Source organism: Notolepis coatsorum (assembly GCF_963971535.1).
Source record: "Notolepis coatsorum genome assembly, chromosome: 2".
In the NCBI taxonomy this organism is placed as follows: Eukaryota; Metazoa; Chordata; class Actinopteri; order Aulopiformes; family Paralepididae; genus Notolepis; species Notolepis coatsorum.
This window is the reverse complement of record NC_140166.1, coordinates 132,796,202-132,822,499: the sequence shown is the minus strand read 5'-3', so window position 1 is coordinate 132,822,499 and position 26,298 is coordinate 132,796,202. Positions and strand designations below refer to the sequence as shown.

Sequence of the window (26,298 nt, the reverse complement as noted above, 5' to 3'; positions counted from 1 at the left end):
CAGCAATAATCATGACTCATGAGCATTATAAAATAGAAACACACATGGCATGGTGGAATTAATACCATAAACATATTTCTTGATGTTTCCTTTTTTTAAGTAAGTAAAGAGGCCTATGTTCATATCGGTGAGCACAATTTGTAACACAAAAAGAGAGACGTGTAGCCTATTTATTTATTTAATATTTTATTTATTCATTTTATTATTGTTATTTTATTTGTTGCCATGCCTAAAATAATAGTCAAGCATAGGGCTAAAACATTTTCATAAACAATAATATAATTTTTTGTTATATGGTTATAATAAAAGCTTTTCTATACATTTGTCTGATTGATTGATTGAAAACGTTATTAACAGATTGCAGAATGGGTACAATACAGTACAGCTCAGTGGACTGGAGGATGAAGACCAGAAAAAGACTTTCGGCTTTTTTACATAAGGGTCCACCATTTTCAATTCATCAAAACATTTAGAGACATACAAATATACAGTAGTTTCATAAATACAATTTAAAAAAAAATGATTAAAAAATAAATAAATAAAAAATATGTTGCCACAAATATCTGTATCGGCCGATTGTGTTAGTTGAACAATCGGTATCGGTATCGGTGGCAAATTTTCATATCAGTGCATCCCTAGCCGAGATGGTCTGTGGAGTGTTGGGGGGGGGGGGGGGGGGGGGGGGTGTATAAGTCTGTGGCTGAACATGCTCCTCGTCTTGGCTAGCTCCTCATAGAGGGGGTGGGAGGGGTTCTCCTCCATAGCGGCCAGCTTCCTTCTCATCCCCCATCTCTGCCACCACCTCTAGTTTGACCAGCTCGACTCTCACCACGGAGCTAGCCTTCCTCACCACCTCTAGTTTGACCAGCTCGACTCCCACCACGGAGCTAGCCTTCCTCACCACCTCTAGTTTGACCAGCTCGACTCTCACCACGGAGCTAGCCTTCCTCACCACCTCTAGTTTGACCAGCTCGACTCCCACCACGGAGCTAGCCTTCCTCACCACCTCTAGTTTGACCAGCTCGACTCCCACCACGGAGCTAGCCTTCCTCACCACCTCTAGTTTGACCAGCTCGACTCCCACCACGGAGCTAGCCTTCCTCACCACCTCTAGTTTGACCAGCTCGACTCCCACCACGGAGCTAGCCTTCCTCACCACCTCTAGTTTGACCAGCTCGACTCCCACCACGGAGCTAGCCTTCCTCACCACCTCTAGTTTGACCAGCTCGACTCCCACCACGGAGCTAGCCTTCCTCACCACCTCTAGTTTGACCAGCTCGACTCCCACCACGGAGCTAGCCTTCCTCACCACCTCTAGTTTGACCAGCTCGACTCCCACCACGGAGCTAGCCTTCCTCACCACCTCTAGTTTGACCAGCTCGACTCCCACCACGGAGCTAGCCTTCCTCACCACCTCTAGTTTGACCAGCTCGACTCTCACCACGGAGCTAGCCTTCCTCACCACCTCTAGTTTGACCAGCTCGACTCCCACCACGGAGCTAGCCTTCCTCACCACCTCTAGTTTGACCAGCTCGACTCCCACCACGGAGCTAGCCTTCCTCACCACCTCTAGTTTGACCAGCTCGACTCCCACCACGGAGCTAGCCTTCCTCACCACCTCTAGTTTGACCAGCTCGACTCCCACCACGGAGCTAGCCTTCCTCACCACCTCTAGTTTGACCAGCTCGACTCCCACCACGGAGCTAGCCTTCCTCACCACCTCTAGTTTGACCAGCTCGACTCCCACCACGGAGCTAGCCTTCCTCACCACCTCTAGTTTGACCAGCTCGACTCCCACCACGGAGCTAGCCTTCCTCACCACCTCTAGTTTGACCAGCTCGACTCCCACCACGGAGCTAGCCTTCCTCACCACCTCTAGTTTGACCAGCTCGACTCCCACCACGGAGCTAGCCTTCCTCACCACCTCTAGTTTGACCAGCTCGACTCCCACCACGGAGCTAGCCTTCCTCACCACCTCTAGTTTGACCAGCTCGACTCCCACCACGGAGCTAGCCTTCCTCACCACCTCTAGTTTGACCAGCTCGACTCCCACCACGGAGCTAGCCTTCCTCACCACCTCTAGTTTGACCAGCTCGACTCTCACCACGGAGCTAGCCTTCCTCACCAGCTTGGGTCCAAACGGTTCCCTAGCAAAAAAATTCCAGTCAAACCGTCTACATCTGTATATATCCCATACCTACTCATATTAGTTCTACCACTGGCTAGTATGCTTTACCACCATAGTGTATTCATACTTATATGATAATATAATAATTAGAGATGTCCGATATTATCGGCCTACCGATATTGCCATTAAAATGTAATATCGGAAATTATCGGTATCGGTTTAAATAGTTTTTTTTACATTTTATTTAACATTTATTTACCCAGGCAAGCAAGTAAGAACAAATTGTTATATACAAAAGCAGCCTGACCAAAAAGCAAAAGCCTTTTATTGTCAAGTATGCATATCTCTATTCTCAGTCCTTGCCCTACAATGGTGGAATGAACTACCCACCCCAGTTAGGACAGCCGAAACCCGTCCAATATTTCGCCGTCTACTAAAGACGCACTTCTTTTTTTAATCCTCTCTTTCTCCGATTTTTCTCTGTTTTTCTCCCCGTCCCAATTTAGTCGTTGTGCCAATTCCCCCCCTCCCCTACCTGTTTTGTTGTGCGCATGTTCTCCTACTGGTCGGTACATGGGAACCCTGAAGTCATCCGCACGCTTCCTCCGACACGTGCGGCGACAGCCAGTGACTCTTTTTTCACCTGGCAGCGAGGACTCTCATTGGTGAAGCGTAACGCGTGGGAGGTCACGCTGCCTTCATCAAGTCCTGCCTCCGCTGAGCAAGCGCCCAGACCTGACCTGTCTGGCATCTGGCGCTGTCCACAACGCCAGATCCCCACCCGTGACTTGCCCTCCCCCTAACTCAGCCAAACGAGTTAGTATGACGATCAGCCCAAGCCAAGGCAATGCTGACTCCGGGAGTCTAGACCGCAGCCTCTTGCATTGGTGACGAGCGCAATCTCTGCTACGCCACCTGACCACCCTCCTAAAGACGCACTTCTTCAACCATTATCTGAAATAAAAAAATTAAAATTAAGAAATCTAACCCTAACTAACCTTACTGTCATGCACTTGTCCTAATAAACTAACCTACACTATTAGCATGCAACACTTTGATGAACATTGTTACTCAGCTGATAGAGTTGTACCCTTCCTGATGACTTGTCGTACAGGACTTGTAAGTCGCTTTGGATAAAAGCGTCAGCTAAATTACTAAATGTAAATGTATATCATCATCATCAGGTGGCTTCTTCGTTCCGAAGGTTGCCTATCACTCTCCAACCCATTCTGTCCCCACTTCTTCTCTCCAACTCCGTGACTCCGCCTCTCACTCCGCTCCAATCACAGACATCGTCTACCCAGCCTCTTCTTGGTCTTCCACTTCCTCTCTTTTCATCCACCTTCCCCATCACCACCTTCTTGAACATCTCCCCTAACACAACATATGTTGTGTTAATTACACGACAAGAGATATGTAATGTTAGTTACCTGAAATTATTCAGTTTTTTGGGGGGGGGGAACCCTGCATATATCGGTATCGGTTGATATCGGTATCGGAAATTAAGAGTTGGACAATATCGGTATATCGGTATCTGTAAAAAGGCCAATATCGAACATCCCTAGTATATATATATATATATATATATATATTCTTACTGTATATATAATATATCCACATCTGTCTGTATATACCTGCATATAATAATTTTTACATATCTGTAGATATGGTGATACTATATCTATATCTGTACATATCCCTTACTAGTTACACTGCTGACCAGTATTTAAGCATTACATCACGCGCAGGAGTGTTTTGTGAACAATAAACCATGCCTAGGGGTGGTCGTTAGACCCCCCTAGGCATGGTTTATTGTTCACAAATCACGACTGCAAGTGGTGTAATGCTTTTATACAACTGCCACATTCATCCAACCTTATTGCTATACAATAAACACACATTAATCGAAGATTTATTGAAAAAACCATCCGCCAGAAAAAGTAGTTCCCACAACAACAAAAAAGAGAAGTTGCCTCCATGTGGAAGCAGCTTGAAGTGCATCCAACGGATCCAACAAACTAACACATCCAACTGTGTGTTATTGGAATGATTGATTGAACATTTTTTTTTTTTTTGATCCACTTTTTCTCCCATTTTCTATATTTTCTCCCATCCCAATTTCGTATCATCCAATTCAACCCTCCCCTGTCACGAACGCTGTTTCTTGCCTCCCACAAGCCGGCTGCAGTGAGGACTAAGTCATACATAGCACAAGTCCCCTCCGGTACTTGAGGTAACAGCAGTCGCATCTTTTCACCTGCGCAGCTCGACCTCTCAGTGTCGAGGAGTAACGCGTGGGAGGCTCACGCTGCCCCCGACACTTCCTGATTCTACTGCGCAGGCGCACCAACCGACTTGTAGGAGTCGCTTGTTCACAACGTTCGATCCCCACCCTTCAGTTTTTCCCTCCCCGTAATACGGCCAATGTGTATTACTGCGGACGACCAGCCAAACTGAAAAACAATGTGGAGAGCTGGATTCGAACACGCGAATCCTAGCGTCTCCACACTGGTGGCGAGTGCCTTAGACCACTACACCACCTAGCCGCCCGATTGATTGAACATTTTATTACCAGATGCAGAATGGGTACAATACAGTACGGCTCAATACACACAATTGTTAAGGGTATGCAGACCTACTTTCTATAGAACTTCATTCTTAGATGCTTCTATAGAAAGTAGGTAAAACAAATTAAAAAGTTTTCTTTGCCCTATAGGGAAAAAAAGGTTTTCTTCGCCCTATTTTTTTTTTTATTTATTTTTTTAAACCTACTGTAGAGGGCCTAAACTTAACCAGTTGGAAACCAGGCGTACAGTAATAAAATTAGCAATCAACCAATCAATCAATTCAATAGGCCATGCTCACTTAAAACAGCGCAACACCCAGCTCTCTCTCAGTCTGACTCTCCTCCGCCGTTGCAGACAGGAGTGTGTGTGTAGGTGTGTGTGTGTGTGTGTTTCCGAAAAATCCGCACGGCGGAGTGATGTGATTCGGTTGTGGGCGGGTCCTGGGACCAGGAGCGTGGATTGTGACAGATACATACGTGTAAATGGACTGTTTCAGCCAATCAGAATCGAGAAATTTGCATGCCGTTGTATAAGACTTAATACCATAGTGTCTTTATACCTGTATCACTGTACATATTAATACCACAAGTCTGTACATACATCTGATTAGCACTATTACTAGTACCAATTTATATATCTTATACCCAATTTAATCACCTGTACATTGTATATTACCACTGCACTTTACTGTTACATGTACAACTGCTGCGGTCAGGCAAGTGATACCGGAGTCTCATGGCCAGTACAGAGAGACTCAGAAGGAGCTTCTATCCCTGGGCCCAGGAGTTCAAAACTTTTAATCCCTATCTGATCCGATGTAAATCCCATTTTCTTGTGATCCAAGATCAGACAACTCGGCCAGATTTTGTCCCGGTATTTCAAAGCAATTCAGGATAGGATCACCCTGATCCAGATTCAGACTTTTCAAGATTACTAGATCCTGAATATCAGTGCTTTAATCCTACCGATCTCCATCTAGTGGATATGGGGGAAAAGGAAGACAAGGACCACATTGCAGAGACATCTATAATGTTTAATTATATTGTTAAATACATAAAGGACATAAAATCATAATGGAATTGTAATAAAAAAAAATACTCCCACTAGGGTAACAACAAAAAAACATTCATTCAAACGCAGCTGGATCATCCAGACGTGCTTTGAGGAGCTGAATTCTAAGTGAGATTTCAGTTTGCTGAAGGTGATGAGTGATGACAGATGGACTTTTTTTGGTTGAAGATATTTTTTCTTTAATCTAAATTACATTTGTGATTGACAATCTTTGTTTTGTCTAATCTTATTTATGTCATCAGCATTTAGTTGAAAACAAAATAGGCCACCATTAATGTGACAAATTTTTTTTTTAAATAAAATGTATTTGCCATGAAGGCTAAGAATTGTGTATTATTTCAGTTAACAAACTTTGCCATCTTATTTATATTGAAACATATTTTAAAATAAATTGTATAGTACATTTTGCTCTGGAAATGCACCCCTCTTGTGGGATCAAGATAATCCAGTTTTTTGGGATCAAATTGATCCCAATCCTGTGTTGTCGGTTTGAAATACCCGTTTTGAAGATTTGATCCAGATTAAAGCTTGGGTTTGATTTCCTGATCTGATCAGATATCAAAGTGATCCTGATCCTGTTTTTTGGTTTTGAACTACCCACAATCCAAATCTGATCCGATCAGATAGGGATTAAAAGTTTTGAACTCCTGGGCCCTGGGGCCATCAGGATGCTCAACGACAATGATACTATTTAACAACCCATCATCTACACTCACTTTAAATAAACAACTCACTGTAACACCCACTCTACTCACTTTAAACACTTTAAACACACTTTATATTTATTAGCAAAGAGATTTGCACTACAATTCATACTTCATTGCACCTTACCCTAAATTATACAACGGCATGCAAATTTCTCTATTCTGATTGGCTGAAACAGTCCATTTACACGTATTTATTGGGAACAATCCACGGTCCTGGGCCCAGGACCCGCCCACAACCGAATCACATATCACTCCGCCGGCTCACTCCGGGAGAAAACAAGATGGCGGACAATAATCTTTAATAAATGGATATGTTGATAGCATCATAACGACTAAATATGAAGCGATTCTGTCAAGGCGAATGTCTTAGTCCTTTAAACAATGTTGGATGATGTAATTGATGGGTCATGAGTCATTTTAGAACAAAAGAAAAATCGTGGATTGATTGATTGATTATTTGCAATTTTATTTTAAATTTCTACTTCCTTCCCACTGACTGCAGCGTTCACTCTCACACTGTCCGACGCTGGCGTACCCACAAACACACACACACACACACACACACACACACACACACACGCGCGCACACACACACTCCTGTCTGCAACAGCGGGGGAGTCAGACTGAGAGAGAAGCAGCGCTGTTTTAAGTGAGCATGGTCTATTGAATTGATTGATTGGTTGATTGCTAATTTTATTACTGTACGCCTGGTTTCCAACTGGTTAAGTTTAGGCTAAAAAAAAATAGGGCAAAGATTTTTTTTTTTTTTCTTATAGGGCAAAGAAAACTTTTTAATTTGTTTTACCTACTTTCGATAGAAGCATCTAAGAATGAAGTTCTATAGAAAGTAGGTCTGCATCCCCTTAACAATTGTGTGTATTGAGCCGTACTGTATTGTACCCATTCTGCATCTGGTAATACAATTTTCAATCATTCCAATAACCACTAACTTCATAATTAAAAACTAAAGAAAAGTTGGATGTGTTAGTTGGTTGGATGTCTTAGTTGAAAGGCAGTTGGATGTGTTAGTTGGTTCGATGTCTTAGTTGAAAGGCAGTTGGATGTGTTAGTTGGTTGGATGCCTTAGTTGAAAGGCAGTTGGATGTGTTAGTTGGTTGGATGCCTTAGTTGAAAGGCAGTTGGATGTGTTAGTTTGCCAATAACACACAGTTGGATGTGTTAGTTGGTTGGATGCACTTCAAGCTGCTTCCACATGGAGGCAACTTCTCTCAATCATTCCAATAATACACAGTTGGATGTGTTAGTTGGTTGGATGCACTTCAAGCTGCTTCCACATGGAGGCAACTTGTCTTTTTTGTAGTTGTGGGAACTACTTTTTCTGGCGGATGGTTTTTTCAATAAATCTTCGATTAATGTGTGTTTATTGTATAGCAATAAGGTTGGATGAATGTGGCAGTTGTATAAAAGCATTACACCACTTGCAGTCGTGATTTGTGAACAATAAACCATGCCTAGGGGGGTCTAACGACCACCCCTAGGCATGGTTTATTGTTCACAAACCACTCCTGCGCGTGATGTAATGCTTAATTGTACCTGATCCCATTGCTGCATTGTACCTCACTGTTACTCATTTTTTACTCTGTATTGTATATTGTATATATGTATATTGATTGACTGAACACTTTTTGTTCACGTACTCTTGACTTTTTCTATTTTATACTTTTTTATCTATTTCATCTAGCACACTCTCAGGAGCTCATACAGGGAAAAAAAACATTTCATGGAAAAGTATTCTGTATTTTACTATGAGAACTATTAACTCATTCAGCGCCAATCACGAGTATAGTCGGGTTAACTCGCCATCACAAGATAGATATCTGCTACCACCTAGTGGCAAGGGGAAATATTATTATAGAAACATCAGGGATATCCTGACACAAATTGTACTTACCTGCACTATTCTTACCCTGCCTACTTTTATACACTGCCTATCAAATTCATGTGTCGGTTATCACACTTTTTACTTCTTACTGATGACTATTTTTAAACTGAATCATTTTAAACTATTTTTATTATTTGTATTACTGAATCAAACTGTAAACAGAGCTATATTCTTACCCTACCTACTTTCATACACGTCCAATGAAATTCATATGTATGTTAGAGTGATGCTCTGTTGTGAGGAGAAGATGACCTTTGACCTAAATCTAGCAAAGTTGTTTACCATTCCAGTTAGGTACATCGTGCCAAGGTTGATTCTCCTAACTGGGCCATTTTCATCTGCTTGAACAATCTTATCACACTTTTCACTGTAACCTTGCTATTTACATTTTTTATTTTTATGCTCGCTTATGCCTGTATTTTTTACTGTTGTTGTATGTCAGTTCTATTTTATAATTTTTAGACTATTTTTAAACTTAATCATTTTAAACTATTTTATTATTTGTATTACTGAATAGAGAGCCTATTAGGATGTTAGATCCTAATGTGAAACACTGTGATTTACCATACCTTGCTATGCTCGCTCATGCCTGTATTTTTTACTGTTGTGAAGCACTTTGAACTGCAACCTCTGTATGAAAAGTGCTATACAAATAAAGTTATTATTATTATTATTATTATCTACGCCTTCCGGCTGGTATTGCACTCCACTGGGAATGGTATAGTTTTTTTTCTGGGACGATCCAAGCCGTGCAGGCGTGGTTTAAATAATCAGGCGAGGTAACCTGATTTCAACTATACATCTGCGACGCAAAAACTATCCGTTTTGTACATGTTGACTGCAAGCAACTCACTGATAATCGACAAGTGTATTAGACCCATTATAGCCTTAATTTAAGATATATTTTAAGCACTCGCAAATCTCCCACTCCTCCCATTGATTAAATCGGTGACACTCTCTAGCGCCCTCTGGCGCACTTAAGCGTGGCGGTCAATGAGTTAAAGAAACTTGAACTTTGATGCCAAACGTCTTTTTGTTGTACTGTACTTGCGCTGTATGATGTGAATCTATTGTAATCTGATGTCATCTACTCTGCGCTCCAGGCTCCAGGAGGCCTCGGCAGAGCAGGTGTGCTTCCTGAAGGCCGAGCACCTGAGAGAGTTGGACCGCCTGCGCGTCGGCTACGCTCTGGAACACTCGTCCTCTAAGGTGGCTGCACTCAGCAATCAAGTGGCCACTCAGGAGGTGTGGACTCATCCACCCACACACACACACAAACAAACATACAAACACACACACGTGAACTAGGGCTGAGCCCAAAACGTTCGAACGTTCGGACCCTTCGTTTGTTACGTTGGCATTCGAATTCTAAATCAACATTCTAATTAAACTTTTTTTATAATTATTATAATTTTTTTTATATATATTTTTTTTTATGCGTCTATTCATTCTGTTTAAACCAATGGGGTTTTTCTTCACAGTTGCAGATAAAGATTAGGCTACACTAATATTATAGTATTAAAAGAAACTGATGAGTTATATTCATTAGAAAGTTGATTTAATACAAATAAAAAAAGACTCATTTAATCAGATGAATTACTTTATTCAAATTGAGGATTTAGTTTGAGGATATTTATAAAAAAAAATTATTAAAAACGAACCCTGACGAAGTTCGAATCCCAAAAACAGGCTTCGGGGACAGCCCTAACGTGAACACACGCACGCCACACACACACGCATCATAGAGGCAGAGCCGAGCATGGCGCCTCTGGCATGGTGAGCAGTTTCTCACGTGTCGTCTCTGTTGTTCGTTCACAGGTCGCGCTCCAGCGTCTGAGAGACCAGCTGGCAGAGTTACAGAAGACCAGAGATGCACTGACTGTGTCCAGGGTTAGAGAGGAGACTCTGCAAAACCAGGTTAGATGTATACCATGTGGTTAGCTGTATACAACCAGGTTAGCTGTATACCATGTGGTTAGCTGTATACAACCAGGTTAGCTGTATACAACCAGGTTAGCTGTATACAACCAGGTTAGCTGTATACCATGTGGTTAGCTGTATACAACCAGGTTAGCTGTATACAACCAGGTTAGCTGAATACCATGTGGTTAGCTGTATACAACCAGGTTAGCTGTATACCATGTGGTTAGCTGTATACAACCAGGTTTGAATGAATGAATGAATGAATGAAAACTTTATTAACAGATTGCAGAATGGGTACAGTACAGTACAGCTCAATACATACAATTGTTAAGGGGATGCAGACCAGAGAAAGACTTTCGTCTTGTTTACATCAGGGTCCCCCATTTTCAATTCATCGTAACATATATGACATACATGACATACAGATAGACAGTACTGCTACATCTATACATTTATGACATACCAGATTTGCAATTACAGTACTGTTTGTGATACAAAAAGAGTCCAGAAAGAAAAGAGTATATACATTAGGCGTAGAAACTGTACATTGGATTGGGTAGCTGGGGGTGGGGGGGGGACTGTACATTGGAGGTGGTTGGGTGGGTGGGGGGGGGGGGGGGGGGGGGGGGTTGGGTAGGAGTGGGGGGGGGGGGGGGGGGTTGGGTAGGAGGGGCGGGTGGGGGACACTGTACAACTGTACAAACAACACTGTACATTGGATTATTGACAAGACCATACTTGGTAATTTACTGTACATTGGAGGGGGTTGTGTTCGGACATTTACAGGGGCCAGTTTCGAGTTGCAGTCTCCCTTAGGTGTTTTTTGAGAGTGTTTTTGAAAGTGGGTAGTGATTCACATTCCTTTACAGCTTTGGGTAGGGCGTTCCACATTGATGTGGCATAATTGCGAAATGTGTTTAGTCCCTTGTTTGAGCCGAATCTGGGTTTAACATGATTTGTGGAGCTCCCTCTGGTGTTGTGATCGTGGTATTCACTGACCTTTGGGAAGTATTTTGTCATGTACATGGGTACCTTGGTCGTGTAGTGTATCTTGTAGACCAGGCCCATTGCAAGTTGCTGTACTCTGTCGTCTACTCTAAGCCATCCTAGGTTGTCAAAGTGGGCAGGGGTGAGGTGGGTTCTACAGTAAGGTCAAGCAGTAGGTTAGCTGTATACAACCAGGTTAGCTGTATACCATGTGGTTAGCTGATGATACAACCAGGTTAGCTGTATACCATGTGGTTAGCTGTATACCATGTGGTTAGCTGTATACAACCAGGTTAGCTGTATACCATGGTTAGCTGTATACCATGTGGTTAGCTGTATACCATGTGGTTAGCTGTATACCATGTGGTTAGCTGTATACCATGTGGTTAGCTGTATACACTCAGGTTAGCTGTATACCATGTGGTTAGCTGTATACCATGTGGTTAGCTGTATACCATGTGGTTAGCTGTTATACCATGTGGTTAGCTGTATACCATGTGGTTAGCTGTATACCATGTGGTTTGCTGAATACCATGTGGTTAGCTGTATACACTCAGGTTAGCTGTATACCATGTGGTTAGCTGTATACCATGTGGTTAGCTGTATACCATGTGGTTTGCTGAATACCATGTGGTTAGCTGTATACCATGTGGTTAGCTGTATACACTCAGGTTAGCTGTATACCATGTGGTTAGCTGTATACCATGTGGTTAGCTGTATACACTCAGGTTAGCTGTATACCATGTGGTTAGCTGTATACCATGTGGTTAGCTGTATACCATGTGGTTAGCTGTATACACTCAGGTTAGCTGTATACACTCAGGTTAGCTGTATACCATGTGGTTAGCTGAATACCATGTGGTTAGCTGTATACCATGTGGTTACCACTCACCCCCCCTCTCCAACCGACTCACCCACCCTCCCTCTCCACCCCTCACCCTCCCTCTCTCCACACTCACCCACCCTCCTTCTCCACCCTCACCCTCCCTCTCCACTCCTCTCCCACCCCTTACCACCCTCTCCTCTCTCCTCCCTATCCTCTCCACCCTCACCCTCTCCTTCCTCCCCCCTCTCCTCCCTCTCCACCCTCCTCCCTCTCCACCACTGACCCACCCTCTCCACCACCCTCTACTCTCTCCACCCTCTCCTCCTCTCTCCTCCCTCTCCCCTCTCTCCACCCTCTCCTCACTCTCCTCTCTCTCCTCCCTCTCCACCCTCTCCTCTCTCGCCTTCCTCTCCTCCACCCTCTCATCTCTCCTTCCTCTCCTCCACCCTCTCCTCTCTCCTCCCCTCCACCCTCTCCTCTCTCCACCCTCTCCTCCCTCACCACTCACCCTCCCTCTCCACCACTCACCCTCTCCTCTCACCCACCCTCTCTCTCCACCCTCTCCTCTCCTTCCTCTCCTCCCTCTCTCCTCATCTCTCCACCCTCCTCCCTCTCCTCCACCCTCTCCTTCCTCTCCACCCTCTCCTCTCTCCCTCCCTCCCTCTCCTCCCTCTCCTCTCCTCCCCTCCTCCTCTCCCCCTCCCTCTCCTCCCTCCCCTCTCCTCCCTCTCCCCTCTCCTCCCTCTCTCCTCCCCCTCTCCTCCCTCTCTCCTCCCTCTCCCTCTCTCCTCCCCTCTCTCCTCCCTCTCCCCTCCCCTCTCCTCCCTCCCCTCTCTCTCCTCCCTCTCCCTCTCCCCCCCCCCCCCTCCACCCTCTCCTCTCACTCTCCCCCTCCTCTCCTCCCTCTCCTCTCTCCCCCCCCCCCTCTCCACCCCTCCCCCCCCCCCTCTCCACCCTCTCCTCTCCACCCTCTCCTCCCTCTCCTCTCTCCCCCCCCCCCTCTCCACCCTCTCCTCTCCCCCCTCTCTCCCCCCTAGCTGAGCAGGCTCCTGGGGACCTGAAGGAGGCTAAAGACGCTCACAGCCCACAGCTCAGACACTTCAAGAGCCTGGAGGGGAAGATCCACAGCATGGAGCTCAGACACTCCCATAGAGAGACAGAGCTGCAGCAGGTACACAACCAGTACACACTCAATACACACAGAGAGAGACAGAGCTGCAGCAGGTACACAACCAGTACACACTCAATACACACAGAGAGAGACAGAGCTGCAGCAGGTACACAACCAGTACACACTCAATACACACTCAATACACACAGAGAGAGACAGAGCTGCAGCAGGTACACAACCAGTACACACTCAATACACACTCAATACACACAGAGAGAGACAGAGCTGCAGCAGGTACACAACCAGTACACACTCAATACACACTCAATACACACAGAGAGAGACAGAGCTGCAGCAGGTACACAACCAGTACACACTCAATACACACTCAATACACACAGAGAGAGACAGAGCTGCAGCAGGTACACAACCAGTACACACTCAATACACACTCAATACACACAGAGAGAGACAGAGCTGCAGCAGGTACACAACCAGTACACACTCAATACACACTCAATACACACAGAGAGAGACAGAGCTGCAGCAGGTACACAACCAGTACACACTCAATACACACTCAATACACACAGAGAGAGACAGAGCTGCAGCAGGTACACAACCAGTACACACTCAATACACTCCCAGAGAGAGACAGAGCTGCAGCAGGTACACAACCAGTACACACTCAATACACACAGAGAGAGACAGAGCTGCAGCAGGTACACAACCAGTACACACTCAATACACTCCCAGAGAGAGACAGAGCTGCAGCAGGTACACAACCAGTACACACTCAATACACTCCCAGAGAGAGACAGAGCTGCAGCAGGTACACAACCAGTACACACTCAATACACACAGAGAGAGACAGAGCTGCAGCAGGTACACAACCAGTACACACTCAATACACACTCAATACACTCCCAGAGAGAGACAGAGCTGCAGCAGGTACACAACCAGCACACACTCAATACACACTCAATACACACAGAGAGAGACAGAGCTGCAACAGGTACACAACCAGTACACACTCAATACACACTCAATACACACAGAGAGAGACAGAGCTGCAGCAGGTACACAACCAGTACACACTCAATACACACTCAATACACACAGAGAGAGACAGAGCTGCAGCAGGTACACAACCAGTACACACTCAATACACACTCAATACACACAGAGAGAGACAGAGCTGCAGCAGGTACACAACCAGTACACACTCAATACACACTCAATACACTCCCAGAGAGAGACAGAGCTGCAGCAGGTACACAACCAGTACACACTCAATACACACAGAGAGAGACAGAGCTCCAGCAGGTACACAACCAGTACACACTCAATACACACAGAGAGAGACAGAGCTGCAGCAGGTACACAACCATTACACACTCAATACACACAGAGAGAGACAGAGCTGCAGCAGGTACACAACCATTACACACTCAATACACACAGAGAGAGACAGAGCTGCAGCAGGTACACAACCAGTACACACTCAATACACACTCAATACACTCCCAGAGAGAGACAGAGCTCCAGCAGGTACACAACCAGTACACACTCAATACACACTCAATACACTCCCAGAGAGAGACAGAGCTGCAGGAGGTACACACCCAGTACACAACCAGTACACACTCAATACACACTCAGACACTCCCAGAGAGAGACAGAGCTGCAGGAGGTACACACCCAGTACACACTCAATACACACTCATATACACACTAGGGATGTCGAATAGTCGACTAATCGGTCGAAAGGAGCTGTAGTCGACTGCCAACCTCTTAGTCGAATACAAAACAAATATATATATATATATATATATATTTTTTTTTAAACTTTGACCAGTCACCTGGTTCTTTTAGCGTTTATCGCTTTTTCTTCTCATTCATACTTGGTCAAGTTCGACCGACAGAAGCAGGCTGAAAGGGTTCAGATGGGGGGGGTAGACACTCTGGGAAAGGCACGGCTGCCGTCCGGGATTCGAACGCGCTCAGCCCCAGATCCGCTGTGAGCGCGGTTGTCCACGGCGCTGAAATAGCACTCGCGGTGCTCCCCATATATATATATTTTTATCATTCTTTCCAAAAGAAAAGAGGCCTAGAAGCGTGGCTAACGCTAATGGCACGCATACCAGAGGCTAACTGGCACAGAAAACAGGCACAGAGGCACTGAAAGAGGATTTCACCCATCTAATGAACACACTAGACCAGTGGCGGGTGGTGAATTATTCTCCAGGGGGAGCGGCGGGGCGCTATACCAAAAATGTTGCAAACATGTACAGAGGTATCACAATGTCACACATGCACACAAACATGCGCGTGCACGCATTGACGAAACCACACACTGAGTATAGCCTACTGTGCACGTCAGAGCTTCGGCGAAACCACAAGGTACGAATATTTAAGTAGGTAGAGTACAACTATCACCATTGCCATCAATCAATATATGATCAGTCAATGCAGCCACGTTTCCAATAGCGCCGCCTACACAAACATGCACGCACGCTCTCTCTCTCTCTCCCTCGCAGTCGGGAGCACTAGCATATCACTGTAATATCTTTGTGCACGCTCCCACACGCTTCAGATCCGTACAATAATAATCACAGATGTATATATTGTCATTTGAAACAAGTTACCATACATTGTCCCGTGGGATTATGCCCCCCTGCGGCGAAATTAATTGGTAAATTAAACATAATGACTTACCATCACAAGAGTTGAAGGGGGCGACATTCAGCTGTCCACAAGCCTTAATCCACTTTTTTTTTAAATCCACTTAAAAAGAAACTCCAGTAACAGTCCATGGGCATGTTGTATCTGTCCCATCATTTTAAAAAGCAGGAATGGAAAGCAAAATACGGCATTTAAATGACTGCATCCAGCTAGCCATATAGCTTCTTAGCCTTCTTGTTAGCCAACACTTCCTACCAAACCAGCTAGAAAACGACAGACTATTATTGTCTTCCTCTGTCTGTTGATTGTTTCTGAATTGAGATATCAGGCTGATAAGGTCGAAACTCTTTCACTCTTCAGGGCTCTACAGTGCGACCAAATTGCTCGCATATGCCCCTAAAAATATGTGTGTGCGAACCGTAAAAATCAATTACGCGCACGCTGTGCGACTCAGTGCGAGTACAGATTACAGCCTCTCTCGTCTTTTTTTTCATCCGCCGCGAGAATCGTTAAAAAAACTACAAGTCCCACATTGCACTCAAGCCAACGGTCCAATCAGAGTAGAGTGACGTGACTGGTTTCATGAGAAAGAAAGCAAATGACCAATCGGAAGCTCTCATTTGGCTTGTTTACTTCCTGAAACGCCACCATTGCGATATGCGAGAGTTTCCCGAGACATGTAACTTCTAGTCTTACCAATAGCAATATATTTTAGAACACCTAGATTTAGCGATAGCAATAGTAATATAACGTTAATGCAACAAATCGAATGCCATGCGTTGTTAATCATAACGTTGATGCAGTAGCGTATGCCGTTGTGTTGACTGTATGGACATGATAACAACATAACACTGTGTACACATTCAAATTGCGATAATCGTTTCCAACATTTTCAAATCGATGCAGTTGAATTTTCCCCTTAGGATCGATGCATTGTTACACCCCTACACCAAAGTAACTGGCCCACTGTGTATGTGTGTACAGCTAACTTGGCTAGCGTTATGAACAGCAGAGGTGGGCAATAGGGTCCAACCGCAGCGCCGGACGGCTTGAGTGCAAGCGGTGTGACGTAATTGGCAGACTCGACTGTCAATCAATGGTCTACCTGACACGCAAACTCATAAACAATGTTTCTGTACTGGAGGTGTACAGTATTTCAATAGGCAACCCTGAAAGGATTATTTCTCTAGAAGAGCAACACAGCCAAAACATAGGCATTGTATGCATAAAAGGGGTAAAAGCTAAAGTTAAGTGACTGTTACTTTTGTAGCAGTAGTTTGATTTGATAGTTTATTTGATAGGGACATCACATGTTAATGAACATCAAGTACAAAATACAAAATGTAAACATGCAGGGTTGTAGCAAGAGCTAATTTACACACATGCATGCACAGTACAAATATACATTTATTTTTGAAAAAAAAAAAACTCTTTTACTTGAAATATTTTCACTGTGCTCCTAAATATTTGTGGGTGCTCCTAAATTTCTTTTGTGTGCTCCTAACTTTTTTCATTTAGGAGCACCTGTGCCCCTAGTGAAAAAGGTTAGCGTAGAGCCCTGCTCTTGAGTTTTTCTTGCAGTGTTCACTTCATCTCTCAAAAGGTATTGTTTTGAGGGATTTACCTGAATTTTGGAGGTTGGAATTTTCCATGGTAGCTAGTAAGCTAGCAAACTCTGTTCTGTGTGAGGAGGGAGTGACAACAACACACCAGTGACCCTGCTTGCTTTGAGTTTGAGCGCTAGAAAGCCGCGCCCCCACAGATCATATTTATGACCCTTGATAGGCTACATTTATTTGTTTGATTCATTTACATTGGCCGCTTGCGCGCAGTGACGCAGAGGTTTGGAGGTAGGTCGATTTCTGAGAGTGACGTCAATCACAAACGAGGGGGGAGAAAGAATAGCATGCGCAAAACAATGATTTATATACTATATTAACGTTGTTGTGCATTTTAATAGTAATTATTATTCATTTTAAACATGTTTAGTTTATTTTTAGGGCTTCAAAATATCTAAAATAAAAAACACAAGTTCTTCTTCTCCTTCTCTCACAATCAGGGGGGCGGCGCCCCAGCGCCCCCTATCGGCCGGCCGCCACTGCACTAGACTAGACAAATATCAAGATGTATCCATCAGTGGACCAATTGCATGCTTTTGCAGAGGACAAGAAGCCTTCAGTCGACTCCTTCACACATTAAGCACCCCCCACAGCCCAAATGGATTTTTTTTTGACTAATAGTCGACTAACGGCAAATTTTGGCCAATCATAGCCGACTATCCAAATCCTTAGTCGGGGACAGCCCTAATACACACAGAGAGAGACAGAGCTGGGGCAGGTACACACCCAGTACACACTCAATACACACAATACACACACAGAGAGACAGAGCTGCAGCAGGTACACAACCATTACACACTCAATACACTCCATACACACTCAATACACACAGAGAGAGACAGAGCTGCAGCAGGTACACAACCAGTACACACTCAATACACACAATACACACTCAGACACTCCCAGAGAGAGACGGAGCTACAGCAGGTACACAACCAGTACACACTCAATACACACAATACACACTCAGACACTCCCAGAGAGAGACAGAGCTGCAGCAGGTACACAACCATTACACACTCAATACACAGAGAGAGAGGAGGAGCTGCAGAAGGTACACAACCAGTATACACTCAATACACATACAAACACCACACACACACACACACAGGAATATTGACACTGAAAGACCTGCATCTGTTAAAGGCACACGCCAACATTTTGGGAAATTCGCTTACCGTCTTCTCCAGAGAGAGACAAGAAGATAGATACCAGTTTCCTCTCTGTGCGTTCAGTAGAAAGCCATCTGGCTGCACGTTAGCCTAGCTTAGCACAATGAATGGAAGCGGACATGACTGGTTAGCCTAGGCATTGTCCAACTAACACTTCTCCCGAAGGCTAACCGGCACTGTCCGCTTCCATTCATTGTGCTAAGCTAGGCTAACGTGCAGCCAGATAGCTTCCTACTGAACGCACAGAGAGGAAACTGGTATCCATCTTCTTGTCCCTCTCTGGAGAAGACGGTAACCTAAAATGTCCCAAAATGTTGGCGTGTTCCTTTAATACTCACTCGCACAAAAGCTCACACAGAAAACACTTGTGGAGAAATGGCTACAAAAGGTGATTGCAGACTGAAATGTACAAAACACATTATTACAGATGCAGCCATGAATTGTCATTGGACCACTGTTTGGGCACCGTATTAACGGTAACAATGACCAGCAGGGGCGCTCGAATACAGCTGGTGACAATGGCCCGACGCGCCGGCTTTTTGTTTATTCATTGGAGGAGCTCCGCGCTCGACAAAGTTACATTCAGTTCGATTACAGCTGGTGACTTCATTCATAGGATGCTACAACGTCCTATGTCTACAGACTGTATGAATTGATGTTGCTGAATTAAAGAATGAATAAGTAAAACGTGTCAATTCAGCAGTCAAAGTGTATTAAAACGTATAAAAATCTAACTTCATTAGACGGCCGACGCACGCTCTAATGTCCATTCATTTCATCAGAAGAAAGTGTTAGTGTAATGCTTTTTGGTAACAATAACTTTGTTTAAACATGCAATGTTGCTGAATAAAATAATTAAACAGTTAAAAGCTGTCAAATTAGCAGTCAATGTGTATATTTTCAGCATTTTCACGCTTGTTTACCAACGATTTTGTTATAGTGTACTATAAGATGAAAAGATTCGAGCTGTGTTTTATGTGTCAGCCTGTAGCACAGTGGCAAGATCGCCGTTTCCCAGACACTAAGGCTTGGCAAAAAGCTAGTTAGAATCTAGTTTTTTTTTCTTTTATATATAATTAATTTATCAAATGAAATGGTGTTCTGCCAACGTGTTTTGGCTAAATACATTATTGTACATGTACTGTACAATAACAACATAATGTTGACTAGTGCGCATGCGTCGCCTGAAACGGCCGCTGCTGCAGATCGCTCTACCCGTTTTGTACTTTGTCAAGTTCTACGTCCTTATTGTACATATTCTTTTTACCTGGACACTAGTCCTTATTTATTTAAGTCGTGCCCTTCTAGACATGCAGTTTAGAATAGTTTTAGAAGAATTTTTGTCCATCTGGCTGAACGGGGAATTACTTTTTCAACTCTCGCGGAGTTGGACAACAGCTGACTGGAGCGTCCTTTGTTTACACGAGAGATCAGCTGCTGTCGCTATGCAACCAGCCGGCGCGCTGCAGCCAGCTCACCAACCCGGAGTTATCAAACATATTGCCGGAGGAGATACTAAGGACAAAGGGTGGCTTTCGGGGATGTCGAGGAAGAGGGCGACGTGCGAGACAGAAGAGGGCTGAAGCACGGAGGGCGAGGAGGAGATTTAAACCATATCTCCCCTCCGTCGTCATGGACAACGTGAGGTCTCTGGCAAATAAGATGGATGAGCCGGCCGTGCTTACCGGCAGTCAGAAGGAATACCGTGAGTGTAGCATTATGTGTTTCTCTGAGACATGGTTGCACATAGATATTCCCGATAGTAATGTGACTGTCTCTATAGACGGGTTTCAGATTGTGCGCTCTGATCGCAACCGCGAGAGCGGCAAGCGTAAAGGAGGGGGGCTTGCTTTATTTATTAATAAAAGATGGTGTAACCCCAGCCATATTACGATCAAAGAGCGACACTGTGACCCGGATATAGAGATGTTAGCTGTAGGACTCAGACCATACTATTTGCCAAGAGAAATCCCCCACGTTATCATGATGGCCGTTTACATCCCCCCTTCGGCAAACCCGACGGCCCCGTGTGACGTCATCCACGGTGCAATTGCACGTCTCCAGACGAAACACCCGAAGGCTCTAATCCTCATTTCAGGGGATTTTAACCATATTAAACTGGATAAATCACTACCAAATTTCACACAGTATGTCAGCTGCCACACCAGGGAGAACAGGACCCTGGACCTGCTTTATGCCAACATCAAGGAGGCATACAGCTCCTCACCACTACCACAGCTGGGCCGGTCGGACCACAACCTGGTTCACCTCAACCCCTGTTATGTGCCTCTGGTCAGAAGACAGCCTGCGACCAAAATAACTGTGAGAAGGTGGTCGGAGGAGGCTCACGAGGCACTACAGGGCTGCTTTGAGGTCACAGACTCTGTGAGCCCCACGGAGAGGACATTGATGGGCTCACAGAGTGCATCACAGACTACATCAACTTTTGTGTGGACTCCAATGTTCCATCTAGGACTGTTACCTGCTACCCTAATAACAAGCCATGGGTCACTAAGGACATCAAAGCCCTACTGAATGAGAAGAAGAGGGCCTTCAACGCAGGCAACAGGGAGGAGGTCAAAAGAGTTCAGGGGCGTCTGAGAATCAACCTCAGAGAGGGCAAAGACAAATACAGGAGGAAGTTGGAAGGTCAGCTGGAGAACAATAACATCAAACAAGTGTGGACTGGAATGCAGACCATAACCAGCATTAAACCGGCAGGGGGAAGGGGAGTGGCTGGAGATGTGGACCGGGCCAATGAGCTAAACCTGTTTTACAATAGGTTTGATACAGCGGCCCCGGCCAGTCTGCCCCCCCCCCCCCACTCCAGTTGCCCTGCCCACCCCCACACCTCTCAGCCCTTCAACTCGAGCAACCCCCTCCCTCCCCCCAACTGCCCATGCCCCCTCATCTCTGGTGCAGCCTGTCTGCCCCCCGCGGCTTGAAGACCCGCTCCTCCCCCCAACACCTGAGATCCCCACAGTATGGCTCTCTGCAGACCAGGTGAGTACACAGCTGAGCAAGTTACACTCAGGCAAGGCTGCAGGTCCTGATGGGGTGAGCCCAAAGGTACTCAAAACCTGTGCCTCTCAGCTGTGTGATGTGCTCCAGCTCATATTCAATATGAGCCTGAGGCTGCAGAGAGTCCCGACACTGTGGAAAACCTCCTGTGTGGTCCCTGTCCCCAAGTGCCTGCGTCCCAGCACGTCCAAGGACTACAGGCCGGTGGCTCTAACCTCTCACATAATGAAGACCATGGAGAGGTTAGTCCTGGAGCAACTCCGCCCGGTGACCAAACCCCACCTAGACCCACTCCAGTTCGCCTACCAGCCCCGACTGGGGGTAGAGGATGCTGTCATCTACCTGCTGAACCGAGCCTACACTCACCTAGACAAGCCGGGGAGCACTGTGAGAGTCATGTTCTTTGACTTCTCCAGTGCTTTTGATACCATAAGGCCTGGGCTACTGGGTGAGAAGTTGGAGGCGATGCAAGTAGAGGCCCCCCTGGTGTCCTGGGTTGTGGACTATCTGACGGGCAGACCACAGTACGTGCGCCTACGGAGCTGTGTGTCAGACAGACTGGTCAGCAACACCGGGGCCCCGCAGGGGACAGTCCTCTCTCCCTTCCTCTTCACTGTCTACACCAACGACTTCCACTATCGGTCAGAGTCCTGCCACCTTCAGAAGTTTTCTGATGACTCTGCGATAGTGGGATGTATAAAGGACGGTGACGAGAGGGAATACCGGGAACTGGTAGTGGATTTCGTCACATGGTGCGATAAAAACCACCTGCAGCTAAATGTGGCGAAGACCAAGGAACTGGTTGTGGAGCTGGGGAGGAGGAGGAGTGCACCTGTGACCCCCGTTTCCATCAGGGGAGTTGATGTGGACATGGTGGAGGTGTACAAATACCTCGGTGTGCACATCGACAACAAACTGAACGGGTCAAAACATGCAGAGGCACTATACAAGAAGGGCCAGAGCCGACTCTACTTCCTCAGAAGGCTGAGATCCTTCAATGTCTGTACAAGGATGTTGAGGATGTTCTATGAGTCGGTGGTGGCGGGCGCCTTCTTGTATGCTGTGACCTGCTGGGGCAGCGGACTGAGAGCAGTGGACACAACCAGGCTGGATAAGCTGGTCAGGAAGGCCAGCAGCGTGGTTGGGGTGGAGCTGGACTCTCTAGCGAGGGTGGCGGAGAGGAGGAGCCTTGCTAAGCTCCAGGCCATCAGGGAAAACCCCTTCTACCCACTATACACAGACTTGGCTGACAGGAGGAGCATGTTCAGTGCTAGGCTCACACTACCCAAATGCAGCACTGAACGGCACAGGAAGTCCTTCATTCCAACAGCCATCAGACTATACAATGCATCACTGTGCCTCACTGCATCACTGAGCACAGAGCGGCAGCTCAATAGTGGCCTCCAGGCTCCAAAACAGGGGGCAGCGACGGCTGCCAGACATTGACATTGGATTAATAGGAACCTAAGGAGGACAATACACTACCTGAAGCATACTGCACCTTATGTGACACTGTGAATATATATTTCATTTAGTTAGATAGTTAAATCATATTGACCAAATTGTTTACACTGCTGTGTTGTTTTTTACTACCTGTACCCCCCATGCCCCATGCCCTTCCCCCATGCTCAGTATATTTTTACTGTATTTATTTCTGTATATTTTATTTCATTTTTATTCTATTTTACTCTACTCTTATCCTAGGCAACTTGATTGATTTGTGTTATTATTCTAATTCGTGACCTGTCCTGTCTAAATGTTTAAATGTTGAGCGATTTGCAGTGTCAAATTTCCCACGGGATAATAAAAGTATTTCTATTCTATCTATTCTATTCTATTCTGTATGTCGTTTTATTAATCTATTCCTCCCATGCGGTCCATCTGCGGACCACAAATATGTTCGCTAGCTTAGCAACTATACCGGCGTATTTTCATTCATAGCTGAGTACTGAAAGTGACCGAAAGTGAGGTAGAGGCGGAAGTGCCAATTTTTTTCAAATGAAAAGAAAACAGCAATTTCACGGAGAGAATATGTCTGGAAAAAGGAATAACTATCTATCTAATAACACTTTAGCCTATTGGTAAACTAACGTATTGATGATAATATACATTATAACTGCTGTTGTGACATATGGTTATGATGTATAATTTGAATACGTTTGAAAAATAAAACTATACTTTTGTCTGATTTGTGATGTCATTTGTGGTCCGCAGATGGACCGCATGGGAGGAATAGATTAATAAAACGACATACAGTACATGTACAATAATGTATTTAGCCAAAACACGTTGGCAGAACACCATTTCATTTTATAAATGAATTATATATATAAAAGGAAAGAAAACGAGATTCGAACTAGCTTTTTGCCAAGTCTTAGTGTCTGGGAAACGGCGATCTTGCCACTGTGCTACAGGCTGACACATAAAACACAGCTCGAATCTTTTCATCTTATAGTACAAGCTATAACAAAATCGTTGGTAAACAAGCGTGAAAATGCTGAAAATATACACATTGACTGCTAATTTGACAGGTTTTAACTGTTTAATTATTTTATTCAGCAACATTGCATGTTTAAACAAAGTTATTGTTACCAAAAAGCATTACACTAACGCTTTCTTCTTATGAAATGAATGGATAAGAGAGCCGTGCGTCGGCCGTCTAATGAAGTTAGATTTGACACGTTTTAATATACACTTTGACTGCTGAATTGACATGTTTGACTTATTCATTCTTTAATTCAGCAACATTAATTCATACAGTCTGTAGACATAGGACGTTGTAGCGTCTGTCTAATGAAGTTAACAGACTTTGCGCCTCCTGGCGGGCATATAACAGTTTCCAAATGAATTCCCATGTCGTGAGACCACCGCGGCAAAATGGTTAGGAACACTAATGGCTCCATCTGTATACACAAGAACATCACTTCTTCTTGCCATCGGTTGGTCTCATCTAACACAAAACAATCGACTGGATTGTCCCAATGCATTTTTTCTTCTCTCCCCCTGCACGCAATGACCTCATGACCTCTCGTGTGTCGTCCTCCTCCTCGCAGGTGATTGGTCAGACGCGGCAGGTGGTGGAGGCGGAGCAGCGGTCCGAGTGCGAGCGCTGGAGGCTGCTGGCCCAGGGGAAGAGCCGGGAGGTGGAGGCCTTCCGCCTGGAGCTGGACGCCATCCTGGACGTCCTCCGTGAGCTCCAGCGACTAGGCGTGGTCATCCCCGGTCCCAAGCAGCAGCCCACCACTGTTCTAGCCCCCCCTTTCACCTGGAAGAGCTGACACACCAAGCGGCAGGACCGTAGGAGAGACCAGCCACCGGCTACATGCTGCTAGTGTCCAAGCTGTGGCTGGTGTGTCTCTCTACTCAACCAGCCATAATGGAGTTTTCTATTCACACAACCAGCTTAAAATAAAATAGTGAAAGTTGCTGGTGGACTTTTAAGATTTACCAGCCAATGTGGCCAGTGTGGGAAGTGTTTAAGGGTGCTGTAAGTGGTGTTTTTTTATTTTTATTTTTTATTTTTTATTTCTTGCATTTATTGCTTTTCATGGTCAGACATGGCCGACAGAGGAGGAGAAGATGAACGGGAGAAGAGGCAGGGAAGACATGCGACAAATGTCACCGGGAGCGGGAGGCAAACCCCGGGACGGCCGCGTAGGTGTGCGAGGCACTATGCGGTGCGCCACGAGGGCGCCCCTGTAAGTGGTATTTTAAGTGTTAAGTACTGTAGCTCTACATTCTGACAGCCATCACTCATATAGAGTGTCTGGTCAGTAACATGGGTCTCCCCCAGTCTCTCCGCTCTGCAGTAAACAAGAAATATATTTTCTGGTATCCATGTTCCAACTTTATCCAATCAGGAGAGAGACACCTAGATATTTTTACTTATTCCCAAGAAACCTTCCCAAGCCACATTTGTTTATTGCACCATTATTGCAGTGTGGAGTTCTCTCTCCTGATTGGATGAAGTGAGAACGCGATACCAGGAAATGTATTTAGTGTTTACTGCAGAGAGACCCATGTTACTGACTAAACACTATCAGTGATGGCTGTCGGAATATAGAGCTATTATTCTAACATGTAGACTACTTATTTTAACAGAAAAAGATCACTTACAGCACCTTTAAGGTTCCCTGCCTTGGTCTGAACATTCGCTGAAGTCTTCATTCAGTCGTTTCAGCCACTGGACCAGTCCGACCGAAGCTTTCACAACCAACTTTTACCAACTCTTATCGTTGACCGATTATCTTTTCTCTCAGCGAATTCATCTGCTTTACAAAGCCAAAGGAATAGTGTTGTTGTATCTTATCTTTGTAATATTGTATCCTTTTTTACTTGATCATTTCAAATAGTTGGATTTTATTTATTTAATGTATATTGGAAAATAAATCATCTTGTTTTCAGCCATGTTATTTGTTTTCAGCTGTGTTATTTGTAACTTGTGTTTACTTCCAAGGACGGACTGCACTGTATACGATTTGTTAATACCCCATATATACCCTTAAAGTATTCAATTCATAATTCTCAATTTAAGGGCTTAAAAGGTATTCAAAAGTCTTAAATTTTATTTGCACAGGC

The 26,298-nt window shown here is 45.0% G+C and overlaps 1 protein-coding gene across 1 annotated transcript in view; it reads left to right on the top strand.

The window, feature by feature from the left end:
* Positions 1-26,001, top strand: part of cep162 (centrosomal protein 162) — a 126,505-nt gene extending 100,504 nt beyond the window's left edge. Inside the window, 5 exon segments of the mRNA XM_084338190.1 lie at positions 9,480-9,621; positions 10,195-10,293; positions 13,150-13,162; positions 13,165-13,283; positions 24,774-26,001. Of these exon segments, the coding sequence (XP_084194316.1) occupies positions 9,480-9,621; positions 10,195-10,293; positions 13,150-13,162; positions 13,165-13,283; positions 24,774-24,998 (598 nt within the window). The 3' untranslated portion in view covers positions 24,999-26,001.
* Positions 26,002-26,298: the final 297 nt, after the last annotated feature.